The 14,599-nt window shown below is 43.1% G+C and overlaps 1 protein-coding gene across 1 annotated transcript in view; it reads left to right on the top strand.

Annotated features, from left to right (window-relative positions):
- The window catches only part of grin2da (glutamate receptor, ionotropic, N-methyl D-aspartate 2D, a), a 264,862-nt gene extending 256,139 nt beyond the window's left edge, over window positions 1-8,723 (top strand). Inside the window, exon 20 of the mRNA XM_049602881.1 lies at window positions 3,026-8,723. Coding sequence (XP_049458838.1) covers window positions 3,026-6,211 — 3,186 coding nt within the window. The 3' untranslated portion in view covers window positions 6,212-8,723. The remainder of the gene's footprint in view (window positions 1-3,025) is intronic.
- Window positions 8,724-14,599: the final 5,876 nt, after the last annotated feature.

Here is a 14,599-nt window from a genome sequence, read left to right as displayed (position 1 = left end):
AAACAAATTTTACAATTTGAGGTGGATGAGAGGACAAATTTTCAAATCAGATAAACAATAACATTTTAGGCTCTAAAATTTTAATCTTTTAAAAAAAGAACATACAGTCAGTAGGGTGCAGATTTCTGTATTTTTTATAGCTAAAACACAGCCACAAATCTTTTACCCATATCATTCAAAGGCTGACTTTTGACAGTATTAATTTTATCTGCAAGCTACAGCACAATTGTGTAGGAAATAACAACAGGTAAGACCGTGAATTGCCTTGAACTGCCTTTGTTTCTGAAACGTGCTATTTAAATAAACTTGCCTGAAACAGACAAAAAGTAAATTAATTAATTAATTTAATTATAGCAGAAGCACAACTATCAAGGAAAAATTGACCAAGAGAAGTTGCAAGTCTACAATCTAAAATAGGGCAGGCAAAACACTCAGCTTCAGCAATGTGTGGTATGTTGCCAAAACAAAATGGGGTCCCAGCCATGGCAGCCGGATTGCAGAGAGTACTTCCTGATGGAATTGTTGCATCCAGCTCCCTTACACTCAAGATGGCGGCGGAGATAACAAATATGGTGATTTATTTATCCCATATTGTGCTTAACTTTGGTAAATCATAACATATAAGGTATGGAATCAATGTGCAAATACTCCAGTTCAAAATAAAACCAAAGATTTTCATCAATGTCAGATTTTGAGCCATGACGAAGGTCAAAATGTAGCCTGTTACAGACCGTATGAGTTATTTTTAGTGAAGACGAATTCCAGTGAACATGCAGCCCCTACCAGCTGGCTATGATGAGTGGGGAGTCCGCAGTCAACAATGGTTGTGAAACAATTCAACACTTTTGAATCACTGCAACCACAAGAGACCCTTGAGCAATACAGTCATACATGTGCACACAAAATATTAGGCTGATTGATGTAGTAGTTTTCTAGATTAGTTGCAGACAAACACACACACGCGACCAATGCATGATCCCCTTGCTAGTGGAGTTGGCAGTAAGAATTGGAAATAAACATTTTTCAAGTACAGTAATTTTTTAAAATTGAAATTATTTTGTCTTGCTTCTCTCTCTCTTGTTCCCACACATTTCCACAGACAAATTTCAAAACATTTCTACAACTTTTCAATGACCTTTAATCATTTTTTCTTTATTGCCCCACTTAACTGGTGTTCAACTGTCAAGCGTAACAGATTCAAACTCTATTCAAACATAATTTCAGCTAGCTGGCATACATAATGGGAGAGACGGAATGCTGGGAGAAAATTAAAAAAAGTACATGATGTTGAACAGTCACAAAAACTGTCCCGAAATTGAAATCCCCAGGAAATAACAAAAAATAAATAAATAAATAAATTTGCTGTCATGTTACATTATGTGGAAGGGTATCCATGGAAGGTTACTGGAGCAATTTCATTATACACACCAAAATTCCCTGACCTTCCAAGTCTTAGAATGATTTCTACTAATTCTATGACTTTTCCGGGTTTTTCATGACTGTGGGAACCCTGTTTCTAAAAGACTTTGTACACAAATTGATTTCTTTGGGAGAAGTGTTGAAATACTCCTTGCTAAACTAGCAGATCACTTGTTAGTTTAAGAAAATAAGGCATTTAGCAAAGTGTTTCTCGTCACAAACACACAGTCCACCCTTATGTTTCAATAATTGGAATCAGGTCTGTTTATTTATGCCATTAAAATCTCTAACGTTGTGCAATTGGAAAAAATACATTGTACTACTCTGCATTTTAATCAGAATTTATGGACTGGGATCAGACAGATCAAGAAGACACAAAAGTCACTGGGTTTCGTTTAAGTGAGCAAGCTGGCAGCTGAGAGGAGAGGTGATTCTCTTAAAATTCAGCATCTGTCACCAGTTGTTTTATTTGCACAATGACAAAATGGGTTCTGTTGCTTTTGCTCTCCCCCATTGTTTTGACTCCTCTCCAGAAGCTGTATACTCCTTCACATACTCCCCTCTACAATTACTTTTCACAGTGCTTTTGGAGAAAACCCAGTCCTGTTCCAGCTGAGTGATGTTTTGTTTGCTGAAAGCTTTGTTTGGTTTGATAGTGTGAAAATTGACACTCCAAGAAGCTTGGTAAACTCAGTCCAAAGTTTCTCCAAAACTCTCATTAATATTTAATGGCCAGTACTCCCCTGTTGTCTGCCTTTATAGGAGATGTGGTGACACAGAGAACCAGAGGTAGAAGGAAACCACCAAGAACGATTTCCCAGCATGCTGAGAGACAGAATAAAGATAGATTATTTTCTTCTTTTCAAACTGGAGACTGTTTTTGTGAAATCTGTTGAGCCGACAAAGTTACACGGTCGGCAGTTATGCGATGCACTGAAAAAAGATAAAGGAAAATAGGGTGGATAAAGGATAAAGAAAAATACATATGTTGTAGCGCAGACAAATTTAAAGTCTCTCTCAATGTCACAGGTTTAAGTGGATCCTCTGCAAGGTCAGCTTTTTACAGTAGCTATTTAACAGACTTTGTTCTGCGCAGCATTCGTAAGTTTTTTTTTTTTGTTTTTTTTTTTTTTACCAGGACTGCAGATATTATCATTATCCTGTGTTTTGACAGATACCGACTATTGTTAGTAAGTGTATAGAAGTACATTATCACCACAATGTCTCTTCTTAAAACTAACTGTGTAAACCTGTTTTCCTCCAAACTGTGGTCTTTTTGCAGTAATCAACAGTAATCAGTAACTTTTGAGTGTGCAGAGACCTAAAATCAATGAAATTCAATGTTTATGTGCATCTGAAGATCTGCTTATTTTTCGACAAAACTGATGAAGGCTGGAGTGATGACATTAGCAGTTTCCTGCAGTTAACTTTCATATGATTTTTGTAGGTATCAGATCAAAACTGCTCTACAGGTTTCCTTTTCAAAATTGGGGATAACGGTCTCTCTCTTTCCGTGTCTCTGTCTCACACGTACACACTCAGTTCCTCCTTATCATACTTGGCAGCCTGCTGGTCTAATTTCAATCTCTTTTATCTCTCCGCCCAGGGTATGTACAGTTGCTGCCAGTTTGAGGATGAGACAGCACCGGGAGGTAGCTCTTTGCCTCAATACCACACCATGGGTACCATACCTACTGCAGCCCAGCAACACCTTGTTACAGCCACAATAAATAATACAACTGCCATTGCCATGGTGCAGCAGCAACAGCAGCAGAAACACCACCAACAACAGCAACAGGGGCCGACCTATACCACCATGCTACCTGGATCGCCGCCAACCACAGGACACTCAGCAATGGCTCTTGGACCCTCAAACAGCCCTTTACTGGAAGGACCCATGCCCTGCTCTACCTTCTTGCCTCGCCATGACCGCAGACTTGCTGTGGTTGATCGTTGGAACAGGTCAAAGCCGGAGAAAGTCATGAGTGGAGGTGGTAGTGGAGGAGTTGGTGTGGGCGGGATAGCAGGAGGTATCACTGAACTTCAGCCCCCACAGTATCAGCCAAATCTTGGACAGCACTGGAGCATGCAAGGCGGAGTTGCAGGTGGAGCAGGTGGTGCAGGTGGAGCAGGGGGAGGAGGTGACACAGGGCTAGATGAATATAAGCGCTACTATGGTCCTATAGATCCAGAAGGACTAGGAGCTAACTCTGACCAACAGGCAGGAGGCCCTCAGCAGACTCCCAAACCTAATCCTCGAGGCTCCAAAGCCTCAGGGATGCCACGACTGCCTCCCAAAGGCCCCCAACCAGGCCAAGGGCACTTAATACCCAAGCCACCTCCACCGATCCCCTCTTCCCCAAGAAGGCCTCCTTTCTGGCGACGAGGAAGCCTAGCTCAGGCAAGGAGAAAAAGCTCAGGAGGTCCCCTATATGAGAATATACTCCCTCTGGGGAGACGAGGAGGTGGAAGGTATGGAGCAAGCGATGGAGGTGGAAGGAGAGGACGACGTCCTCCTCCACCTCCTCCTCTGCCTGTTCCCCTTTCCTCCCCAACACACACTCCTACCAGTCCCTCCTCCCCATGCCGTTTCTACTCCTCTTGCTCCAGTGCCTCATCTTCATCCTCTTCCTCTACATCGTCCTCATCCTCTTCTTCATCCTCGGTCTCACTGTCTCGGTCAAATTCCCCCTCTTCTTGCTCTAGTGACAGCTCCTACAACTCCTCGTTGAGTTTCCGGTATCGAGCAGGTGACCGGGATTTTACAGTTGATGATGATTATGACTCAGATCTGCTTACAGAGGAGTCAAGCCTCCTCCTGGGGTCACGGAGGAAGATACGTTCGCGCCGCATGTCATCGCGCTCACTGCCATGCAGTCCGCCACCTCCGCCAATCCCGCCTCGGAAGCCACGCCTTCAGAGAGATTATGGCAGAGAGAGAACAGGAAGCCAATTGGCCCAATTACAGGAGTGGTGGGCATCATGGGGAGACAGAGAGCGAGGGAGGGGAGGAACAACAAGAGAGGGGGGAGTGGGTAGAGAGGAGAAGAGACACCACAAAGAGAGGGAGCGTGAGAGGAAGAGGAGGAAGAAGGGCCGAAAGAAAAAGAAAAGGGAGGAGAGGGAGAGAGAAAGAGAGCGAAAGCGGCGCAAAGCAAAGAAGAGGAAGAAGGAGGATAAGATGAGGAAGAGAGAGCGGAAGAGGTCAGAGCAGGAGGGAGGAGATGCTGAAAAAAGAGAGGAACTCAAATCAGGGACACCAGATTACCCACCATACCCACCCCTGAGACGAGAGTCTTTTCGGAAAAAAAGTGAAAGCTCAATCCGAAGCTATGGATGGAACATCCCGGGCGATGAGGAGAGGAAGGACAGAGAAGAGAAAGAGAGGGATGATGGGGAAGACAGCAGAGGGAAAGAAAGACATAACAGACGAAGGAACAGCAAGCACTATCAAAGCTCTAGCAGTAAGCCTTCAACGTCCGTCAAGTTCTGGGGAGGGGTCAACCCTTCCTCTGACACCATTCCATCTGCCTTTCTACCCTTGTTGCCTGTCTCCTCTAAAAGGAGGAAGAGTAAAAGTTCAGACAGGGATGCCGTAGGAATGGAAGGAGAGAGGAGGCCATTGCTGGGACGGGATGGAAGAGGTGAGATGCACTCCAAGGAGGGGTTATCTTTCCATGAGTGGGAGTCAGAAGTAGAGGGTGAGGAGGAAGATTCTGAGCTTGAGAGGAGGAAAGCAGAGCGCGGAAAGAGGCGTGGAGGAGGAAGGACAATGTCAGATGAGGAGCGTGAACGTGATAAAGTAGTTGGGATTTATTCTGATGACGATGGCTCTTCAGGAGAGTTTGGAAAGTTTGAAAGGTACTGGGAGGATCATGAAGGCAGGGCAGTAGGAGGGATTGGTGGAGGAGGTTGGTTTTTCAGCACCTACCCTTCCAGGGATAAAGCCGGCAGCATCAACAGTAGAGATGACCTGTTCCTTGAGCGAGGGGAGAGGTGGGGGACAGCAGAAAGTGGATGGGGGTCCAGTGGAGGTGGGGGTGGTGGTGGTGGAGAGGGAGGAGAAAGAGGTTGGGGATCAGGATCACACTGGCCCCCACCTCCACTTACGCCACCACCTCCTCGACGATACTGGTCTGTGGATAAACTCCACATACAGGACGAGAAGAAGAGTAAACGCAAGTCAAAGGACAAAGGAAGAGGGCACGCAGCTTGTTCCTCCTGTCATTCTCCCCGACACCATCCGCACTCCCATTCCTCCAAATGGGCCCGCGTAACTTCACGAAGCCAGGAAGAGCTGTACCACCAATGTCAGAGTTTTGGGGGTCCCCTGAAGCCCAAACATGACTCCTCATCCTCCTCTAAACCTGATCGCTCACAGAATCCATCAAAATCTGGCAGCCAGACAAACCTCAGTATCCAGCAGCGGACACAGAGAACAGATAGGGATAGGGACAGAGGACGGCAATCATCCCCACCTCAGAGCCACATGACAAACTTGCCACCCCCACTCCCTGCCCTTCCAGCTCCTCCGTCCTCATCTCATCCTATCCACGTTCCTCCCCCTACCTCTTCCTCTTCTGTATCCTCTCCCTCTGTGGTCTCATCCACCCCGGGGGCACCCCAGCCCTCCTCCATGGCTTCGGCAAGTGCTAAACTACAGTACCAGAGATTGCGCTCTGTACCCCAGCCCCAGAGGTTTCCTCAGTCTCCACACTTACCCCTCAAAGCCAAGAGCCTTTGCTCGCGAAGGGGCTCAGCCCATTTCTCCAGCGTGGAGAGTGAGGTCTGAAGTTCAAAAAGGTATCAAAAGTCATAAGAGAGACCTGCAAGGCCGAGGCCAAGCAGGTGATCTGGATGTAATTCTGCCCAGCAGCAAATACAGCTGTGCAGCCAAGTCAGTACAGAATACGCACTGAGCCCTTTCCTAAAGTTCTGCACAAACAAACAAACGAACAAACAAACCAGAAAGCCAAACAAACCCTATGGGGTAAGTCAAAGGACAACAGGAGCAATCTTGTGCTTACTGTTGTTTCCTTTCATTCCTCTCAGTATGTGAAAGACTACAACCACAGCAACAACTTGCATTCTGAACTGGGTTATTAACAAATACACTAAAAGCAAATCAGACAGTAAAAGTGATACTATTGCGGGAGACTCCTTTGCTATAGACAGTGAAGGGCTTTGGATGTTGAAGCAAAGCAGTAGTTTGTATTCAGAGGATTCTTAATGCTTACTGAGGGCTCAGGAACTTTGTAGTACTGTATGCCTGCTGCTCTCAGAAGCCTTTAACACAGAACAGTGTTCTTATATTTTTCCCTAAAACAAGCCGCTTACCCCTACTTTCCTTTTTCCTTAACAAACTGTTTACACCCCCGCAGAACTGTGACACCCTCCCGAGGCACCTTTGTTGTTTATGATCAATACCTTCTTGTTTAGAGGGAGAGGAGGGTGATAACCACCTTGTCTACTCTATGTTATCCATGCACCCTCGCTTGTTCTCTACTCTTTTGTTCTACCCTATCTTTTCCCTCCTTTTCTCTCTTCTCACCTCCTCTACCCTCTTATTTTTATTTTCTTTCTCTGCATTAACTCCTTTCCCATCTTATTCAAGTGTATATCTCCTCATCTCTCTTGTCATCTCCTCTCCTGTCCTCCCCTCTTGGCTCCTCTCCTTGATGTGATTATTCTGTGTGTCTGTGCTTTTCTGTGTTTGTATTCTTGACAACAGGGTAAGTCAACTGTGACTGATATTCTACTGGCTTAATGAAAAGCTGAGTGCCAAACTTAAGTAGAGCTTGACATCAATCTGTACAATGTTAGCTGCTATGTTTCATTTTATCTTGCAGAGTGCTCCATCATCTCCCCAATATGTAGACATGCAAATACACGCTCACACACACACCTAAAATTGCACACAAACACTTAGATTCACATGCAAGGACACGCTCATCGAAGCAAGTTAATTCATCTGTTCTCTTTCTTGAGCAATACATTACTCACTCTCTGTTCGTGTTACAATTTTATACTTTGAACCTTTTATTTTACTTCTGTGCTGTAATAGTTGTTGTTGTTATTGATTGTGTTCTATATATCAAGACATGTATTAAGTCTAATACCATGTAAGCACTGTGCCAAACTACTCAAGCTGCACATGAAACGTTCTCTCAACTACCTAACTACGACAATGGAAGCAGTGTCTTTCCCTCCCTGTATTTGACTGAATGTAAAGTCAGCCACCATCAAGTGTGCTGCAACAATTAAGACACTTGGAGATGGAAAAAGTAGCATTTTGATGGTTAGCAGATGCGAGTAATTGAAGAAATATGAAAAGTGGTGACCAGTTCATTCATCGTTGACATAGCCTAATATAAGCACTGGTATGCTTATCTTGCAGGGTAAGTCTACGTTTCTTGCTTAAGGGTTAGAATGCAATGGGGTAAAGTTTAAATCTTTTAATGTTTCTGTTTGTTTTCCTCTGCAAGTGGTCCAATCGGTGCCATGACTAGAATACAACAAACAATTGCAAAAACTAAAACTAATAAACCCGGGTTTGAGCCAAATAGTTTAACATGGTAAGTGGCACTGCACAGTTTTGTTAGATAACATGAAAGATTGTTGCAGGGAAATAAATAATTATAGCCTTATGCTTCTGCTCCTGCCATATGTTTTGTGCAAAGTATGAAGGTATATACTTTAATCAATATGTCTGGGGGTAGCATCATCCTCATGGGACAGTGTGATTAGACAGGGAGGAATTTGGATTGGTGTGAATTAGATCTTGTGCGAGTGCCGTTTTGATGTCAAAGAGACTGTGCCTAAGTTGGATGCTAGCTAAGGGATAAGATGTTTTTAAAGTGCTGCAGTGCTGGATCTAAGTGACAGTGTATGAAAGACACAGTAGCACTTCCTGTGCGTTTTATTTTTTAAAAAAGTATTTCTCACCTTGTAAATGTGTAACCAAGAGCTATGGCTTTTTAATCCATGACCGAGCTGACACCAGCAGTTACACTCCGATGTCAATCACTTAGCTAGAGTAGCTACTTATGTGATATCCATCAACATTAGAGTTTAGCATCAGGACACTGGACATCAGTGGAGTTGTCATGAAGAGGCAAGAGCCGCTCGCAAGAGCAGCGGCTGTGTTTTTCAATCGGTCATGCTGCCTGAGCCATCTTCCCACAGTCTGGTCAGCTCTTGTTTGCCTGGAACTGCATCTGAGCCATAATTTACTTAAGCTGAAGAAAACAAAAAGAGAAGAGTTTTTTGACATAAACTTGTTGTGTAGAGTGTGTCTGCCTTTCTTTTAGAAAAAAATCTCTCTCTCTCTATATATATATATATTTATCATATATATATATTTGTGGCAGTGGGTAGTGTTAGAGAAAATTGTTGTTTAGCTTCTTGATATTTGGGGATATTGTTTCTCATTCCAAGTCCATTACAGTAATAATGTTAATATTATGTGTTAAAAACACATATTCCCTCATATTCACTAAGAACAGGAAAATTATAGATTTATTTTCTTTAACAAAGATTGACTGTATTAAGCCAAGTTGGAGGCAGTTCAGTGCTTATTGCAATTAGCAATCAACAGCTTTTACAAATTTAAATGAAAGCAGGAAAAGCATTGAGTATGTGTGACATGTTTTCTGTGCATTCACACCGCAAGCAACTCAAGTCTGTTGCCCCGAGTGCAAACACACTCTGTGCCCTGAAAAATGGGCTTACTTTTGCCTCTGGAAAGTTGGTTGCAGTCATACCATTTCGGCTCATTTGTGTCTGTTGCTGAAACACTACATCATCAGTGAGCTAGCAGAAACAGGTAATCGTACATTAGTGCAGCACAGCAGCTGCTGGCGGTGTGAACGCAAAGCTTGGGTGTGTCCTCAGAGAAACGAGCCACTTATCTTTCCTTCTCTCCCCTTGCCTCTTTTTCCTCATGTCTATCCATTGTGTTGTTGCGTGTCTGCAATTGTAAAGCTGGTCTGTTTTTAAAAAAGAAGAGTATCTGTGGATATATTTATTTCATCTAAAAAAAATAGCATATCTAAGTATATATGATAGTATATTTCAAGGCGCTTAGATCTATGTTATATAAGTTTGTCTACTAAATTTTTCGGTATTATCTCAATGAATATGTCTTTTTTGTCTGTTTGTCTGTCTCTCCTTGTCTCGAACCTCCTGCCCAGCTCCCTATCCCCCAGCGAAAACAGAGACCAGTATGTAACTGTGTTTTTGCTCACTTAAGACCAACCATTCGCCTCCATTAGCTATCTACTGTAGCTAACGCTAATATTTCAACAAAGTGACAATGTGGAGGGGTGCGCGAGTGTCTTATGACCGTGTCACTGTAGCAGTGGTGGCGTGTGTTTGTCTACCCAGAGGGGCCTTTATTTTTGGTTTGGGCTACAGATTAATGACTAATTAAACCTTTTATGGATACAGCAGCTTTTACCACAACTCTCACTTATGTAGGGGGTCACATTCTCGATCCTGTCTCGGGTTCACGTCGGACCCTGGAGTTTTTACCGCAGTGTAGAGTAAGGTGACCTCTTTGAAACACAATGTAGCAAGCAGCACAGGCTTTTTTTTGCATCTCTTAGTAGCTGTATTACTATACAAAAACATGCACAGCTACCCCTGCCAACCAACCTATACGGTATATATAAGGACTTTGATATACGTACATAGTGTGTTGTATCTGCCAAGCTGCTGTGCTGTAAAAACAAAAGAAAAAAAAAACAGTTATACACAACAGACACACTGTTTCTTTGTTAATTTTCAAAACTGGTAAAGCTAATACGACACATGTCAGGGGCAGGGCTAAATCTGCTTGCTAGTTTGGTTTCCACTAAGGCCAAAAATGGTCAAACCAGGGCTTTCTTTTGATAATCACATCTTCAAACTTTTTTTTGCCACTTTTAGTCCTAAACACACAACAAGGATCCTGCACACATCATTTGGTTAAACACAGAAACACTGCCTGAGATAAGAGATCCAACCGCCTGGCCAGCCTGCACTTTTACGTGCTTATGATACTATAACGTTCGTCACTATGGTCAAAGGTAAATCAATTTTCAACACTGCATTTAGTAATATAAAAAGCATTTAATGGCTCTTAGCCCTGGTAAGCCCAGTTTTAGCCTGCAGTGGAAACACATTCACAGTTTCTGCCTGTACACCTCTGAACAATGTCTCAAGGCCTTGTATCAATACTGCTGTATTGACTGTACGGGATGATGGCTAGTTGTGCTACACTTTATTGTCAGCACCTCACACATACACACACAAACACACTGTCAAATCTACATGAGCACACACACACACACACACAAACACACAAACACACACACACAAAGGTAAGAGTGGTAAATGCTGCTGCCACTCTGCTTTAGCCACACCTGCCACCAGTGGGGGACGATGACAATACTGTGCTGCACTGCAAGCAGTACAGAAATAAAAAGATGATTTTAATAAAGAACTGAAACAAATGCCTGACTTTTGTTTTGCTGGTTGGGTGAGAGGGTACAGACATATTAAAACAATTTGCATGATTGATTGAAGTTACTGTTTCAGAGTTTGATCTCTTCAAAGACAGCATAAAGTGCATGACATGAGGACAGCAGATCTTCTCTTATCATAAAGAGAATAAAGTTAGAGTAATCCCTGGTGCAATTTTAGATTAAATTTTGTGTTTTCAGTGTGTCACTTTTTTACCTGGATGAGAATAGTCACACTGCAGCTATTTGGCTATTTACACCCATCCCTATGACACATCATTATGTTCCCACTACGTGCTGTGATTGTCTAGTATCATAGATATCTCCACTTACCCCCACTGTACAGAAGTGAAGCTGAAATATCCCAGATATGGCCACTACCATCTCGCTTTGGTTACATTATTCGCTGCCAGAGTCTGTGTAGTAGGGATCTCTGCGGTATCAACTTTTCTGCCCATACACCCATCTGAACAATCGCAAGTATCGCCACCGAATGCAAGCCCAACGACTAGCTTTAACAGTCCTCAGTCATGTTGTAAAATCCTCATTTTATAACATTAAATCACTAATTAAAACCAAACTTATCAGAAAAATGAACACTTTAAAGGGGCAATAAGTGAAAATGCATCATTTCTAGATTGAAGGAATTAAAAAATTGCTATGTGAAGAACTAGAGGTGTAATTTCATCTGGAGTATAGCATGACGTCACACACCCTCTCTCTGTGTTGATCTCCAGCCCCTTGTTTACAAGCTGGTCCGGCTGCGTGTTCATGTACATTCATGTGAATCGCCACTTCCTCCCTCCTCTCGGAGCCCTTGGCCCTCCCTCCCTATAAAAGGCTACAGCCAGTGAGCAATGGCAGCGTGTATTTTCAAAGCGAAATGGCTAAGAAGTTGTCAGATAAAGACAAGGACAGAACTCGGATTAACATTGGCCTTGCATTTCCAAGGTGGAGAGCACTGCGAGAGCTAAAGGGTAGTGATGGCCAAATAAAGCCTCATGAAGCATTTTCTTTACTTTATAAGTCCACTAGATGGTGCTTTTTTTCAACAAAAGATTGAAAATACATTGAATTGCCATTCTTTGAGCCTCCCTTTTAAAACCAAGGGTGCCATCTAGTGGGCTCATAAAATAAAGAAAATGCTTCATGAGGCTTCATTTGGCCATCACTACTAAAGGGGCTACAATCTGACTCGGAGCTAGCTCTTCTTCTCCTGGACAGGTAACAACATAAAGTCAAATGTCAATTAGAGTTACAATAACATTAGGCACATGTCGCTATGTCGATTCAATTAAATTTAATGTTACAATCATAGCATGGGTTAATGTCTGGAGTTTGAGTTATTAGCGGCTCTGTCCCAGCAATGGGTCAGGCGTTACGGTTGTGTTAGGTGAGTAGCCCGGCAGACCTGCTAACATTTGCAATTAGCATTGTAAAATGTAGTCAGTCTAAAACATCGCTCTCACTCACGGAGAAGAGTAGGAATGTTAGCGTTAGCTCCCGGTGTTAGCACTAACCAGGATCCGGCGATGGCTCTAGCCGAGTCGGCTGCCACTGTCTACTGGAGTAACTTACGGCTATGGAGCGCTTCTACCAGCTCTTCTAGTCACTGAGCCTCGCCTCCATCTCAGCAAATATATTACATTTATTACAGGTACCATCATCATTGAAGTAGGCAGGGGAATTGCTAAACACAGCAGAGACCGAGGGTGAGTGAAAGACACCGCTAACTGCTACACTAAGTTTAGACGAGGCGAGTGGTGGGGTGGGGGGGTGGAGTTGGTAGTAGTAGTAGTGTTTTACATAGATCTATACCCTGTGTAGGTATGGCATGAGAACCCATACTTTAAATACCAAGTCAATGCTGATATCGTGAAAACGTGATGGCAATTGTTTTTCTCTAGTACTTCTCCCACACTGGAGGGGGAAGCATATAAGCTGACAAGTGTTCTAGCCTGACGTTATATGCTAAAGGAAGAAGAACAGCTACCAGCACGGAAGAACAACAACATGTGGAAGCAGCAAGTGCAGTTGCAGCAACAGCAACAGCTGTGCCTTGACTCGTCAAAAGACAGTTTTTTTTCTCATGAGGCCACCATATTTTGTAATTTTTTTTGCAATGGTAGCGCCATGTATTTATACTGACACCAAAACACATGAAGCAGCAGCAAAGTGCAGCCTGGGGCAAGCTGTCAAGCAATGTCTGCTTCAAGCTGTGCTCCTTGGCGGAGAAGTGCGACCAAACTAAAAGTGTCAGGATAGTATAACTTCTAGCAGCGAGGGAATCCCCATAGCCAATCAGAAAACAGAGTCCTGTGACTCCTGTGACATGTATACCTGTGTGACAAAGAACTTCATCATTCCTGAAACACAGAAAAATATGACTTTGGAGCAAACCACACTTCACCACTGCTGGGTGTGTGGAGGTGTTAAGCATCTATTCTGCACAGAGCACTGCATGTTTGGCTTTTTTTTTTTTTTTCTGGCTGTCAAGAGTTGTGAAATGTTCAACTTTAGGTAATACGCTAGACTTGTCACTGTCACGTTTTACCCAGCTGGCCAATCACAGTACTATAGAGACAGACAAGCAGTCTACCACAAAGACCAACCATCACATCTTACATATACAGTGGCATGCAAAGGTTTTGGCACCCCTGGTCAAAACTTCAGTTACTGTGAGTATTTACAGAGATAAACTGATCTCCAAAAGGCAAAAATTTAAAGATGACACATTTCTTTAATATTTTAGCAAGATTACTTTTTGATTTAAATCTTTTCAAATTTCAAAATAACAAAAAAGGAAAAGGGCCTGAAGCAAAAGTTTGGGCGCCCTGCATGGTCAGTACTTCGTAGTGCTCCCTTTGGCAAGTGCACAGCTTCTACATGCTTTTTGTAACCAGCTAAGAGTCTTTAAATTTTTGTTTTGAGGATTTTCACCCATTTTTCATTGGAAAAGGCTTCTAGTCCTGTGGGATTCGTGGACCGTCTTGCATGCACTGCTCTTGGTCTTTCAAGGTGTGCTTAGGATCACTGTCCTGCTGTAGAAGCCATCCTTTCTTCATCTGCAGCTTTTTTTTTAAAGATGCTGTGATGTTTGCTTCCAGAATTTGCTGTAATTTAACTGAATCCATTCTTCCCTCTACCTGTGAAATGTTCCCCGTGCCACTGGCTGCAACACAAGCCCAAAGCATGATCGATTCACCCCCATGCTTAACAGCTGGACAGGTGTTCTTTTTATGAAATAAAGCACCTTTCTTTTCTCTAAACACACTTTTGCACATTGCATCCAAAAAGTCCTATGTTAACGTCATCAGTCCACAGGACTTGTTTCCAAAAAGCATCAGACTTGTTTAGATGTTCCTTTGCAAACTTCTGATGCTGAATTTTGTGGTGAGGTCACAGGAAAGGATTTCTTCTGATGACTCTTCCATGAAAGTCATATTTGTACAGGTGTCGCTGCACAGCAGAACAGTGCACCACCTCTGCAGAGTCTGATAAACCTTTCTGCAGGTCTTCTGCAGTCAAATGGGGCTTTTGATTTGCCTTTCTATAAATCCTACGAGCCACTCTTTTGAAAAATGTTCTCCTCTCCAGACCTCAACTTGACCTCCACAGTTACTGTTAACTGCCACTTCTTAATTACATTTTCAAACGGAGGAAACAGCTGACTGAAA

This window comes from Epinephelus fuscoguttatus, linkage group LG17 (genome assembly GCF_011397635.1).
Source record: "Epinephelus fuscoguttatus linkage group LG17, E.fuscoguttatus.final_Chr_v1".
Lineage (NCBI taxonomy): Eukaryota > Metazoa > Chordata > Actinopteri > Perciformes > Serranidae > Epinephelus > Epinephelus fuscoguttatus.
The sequence above is the reverse complement of the archived record's forward strand: the minus strand, read 5'-3'. Positions and strand labels throughout refer to the sequence as shown.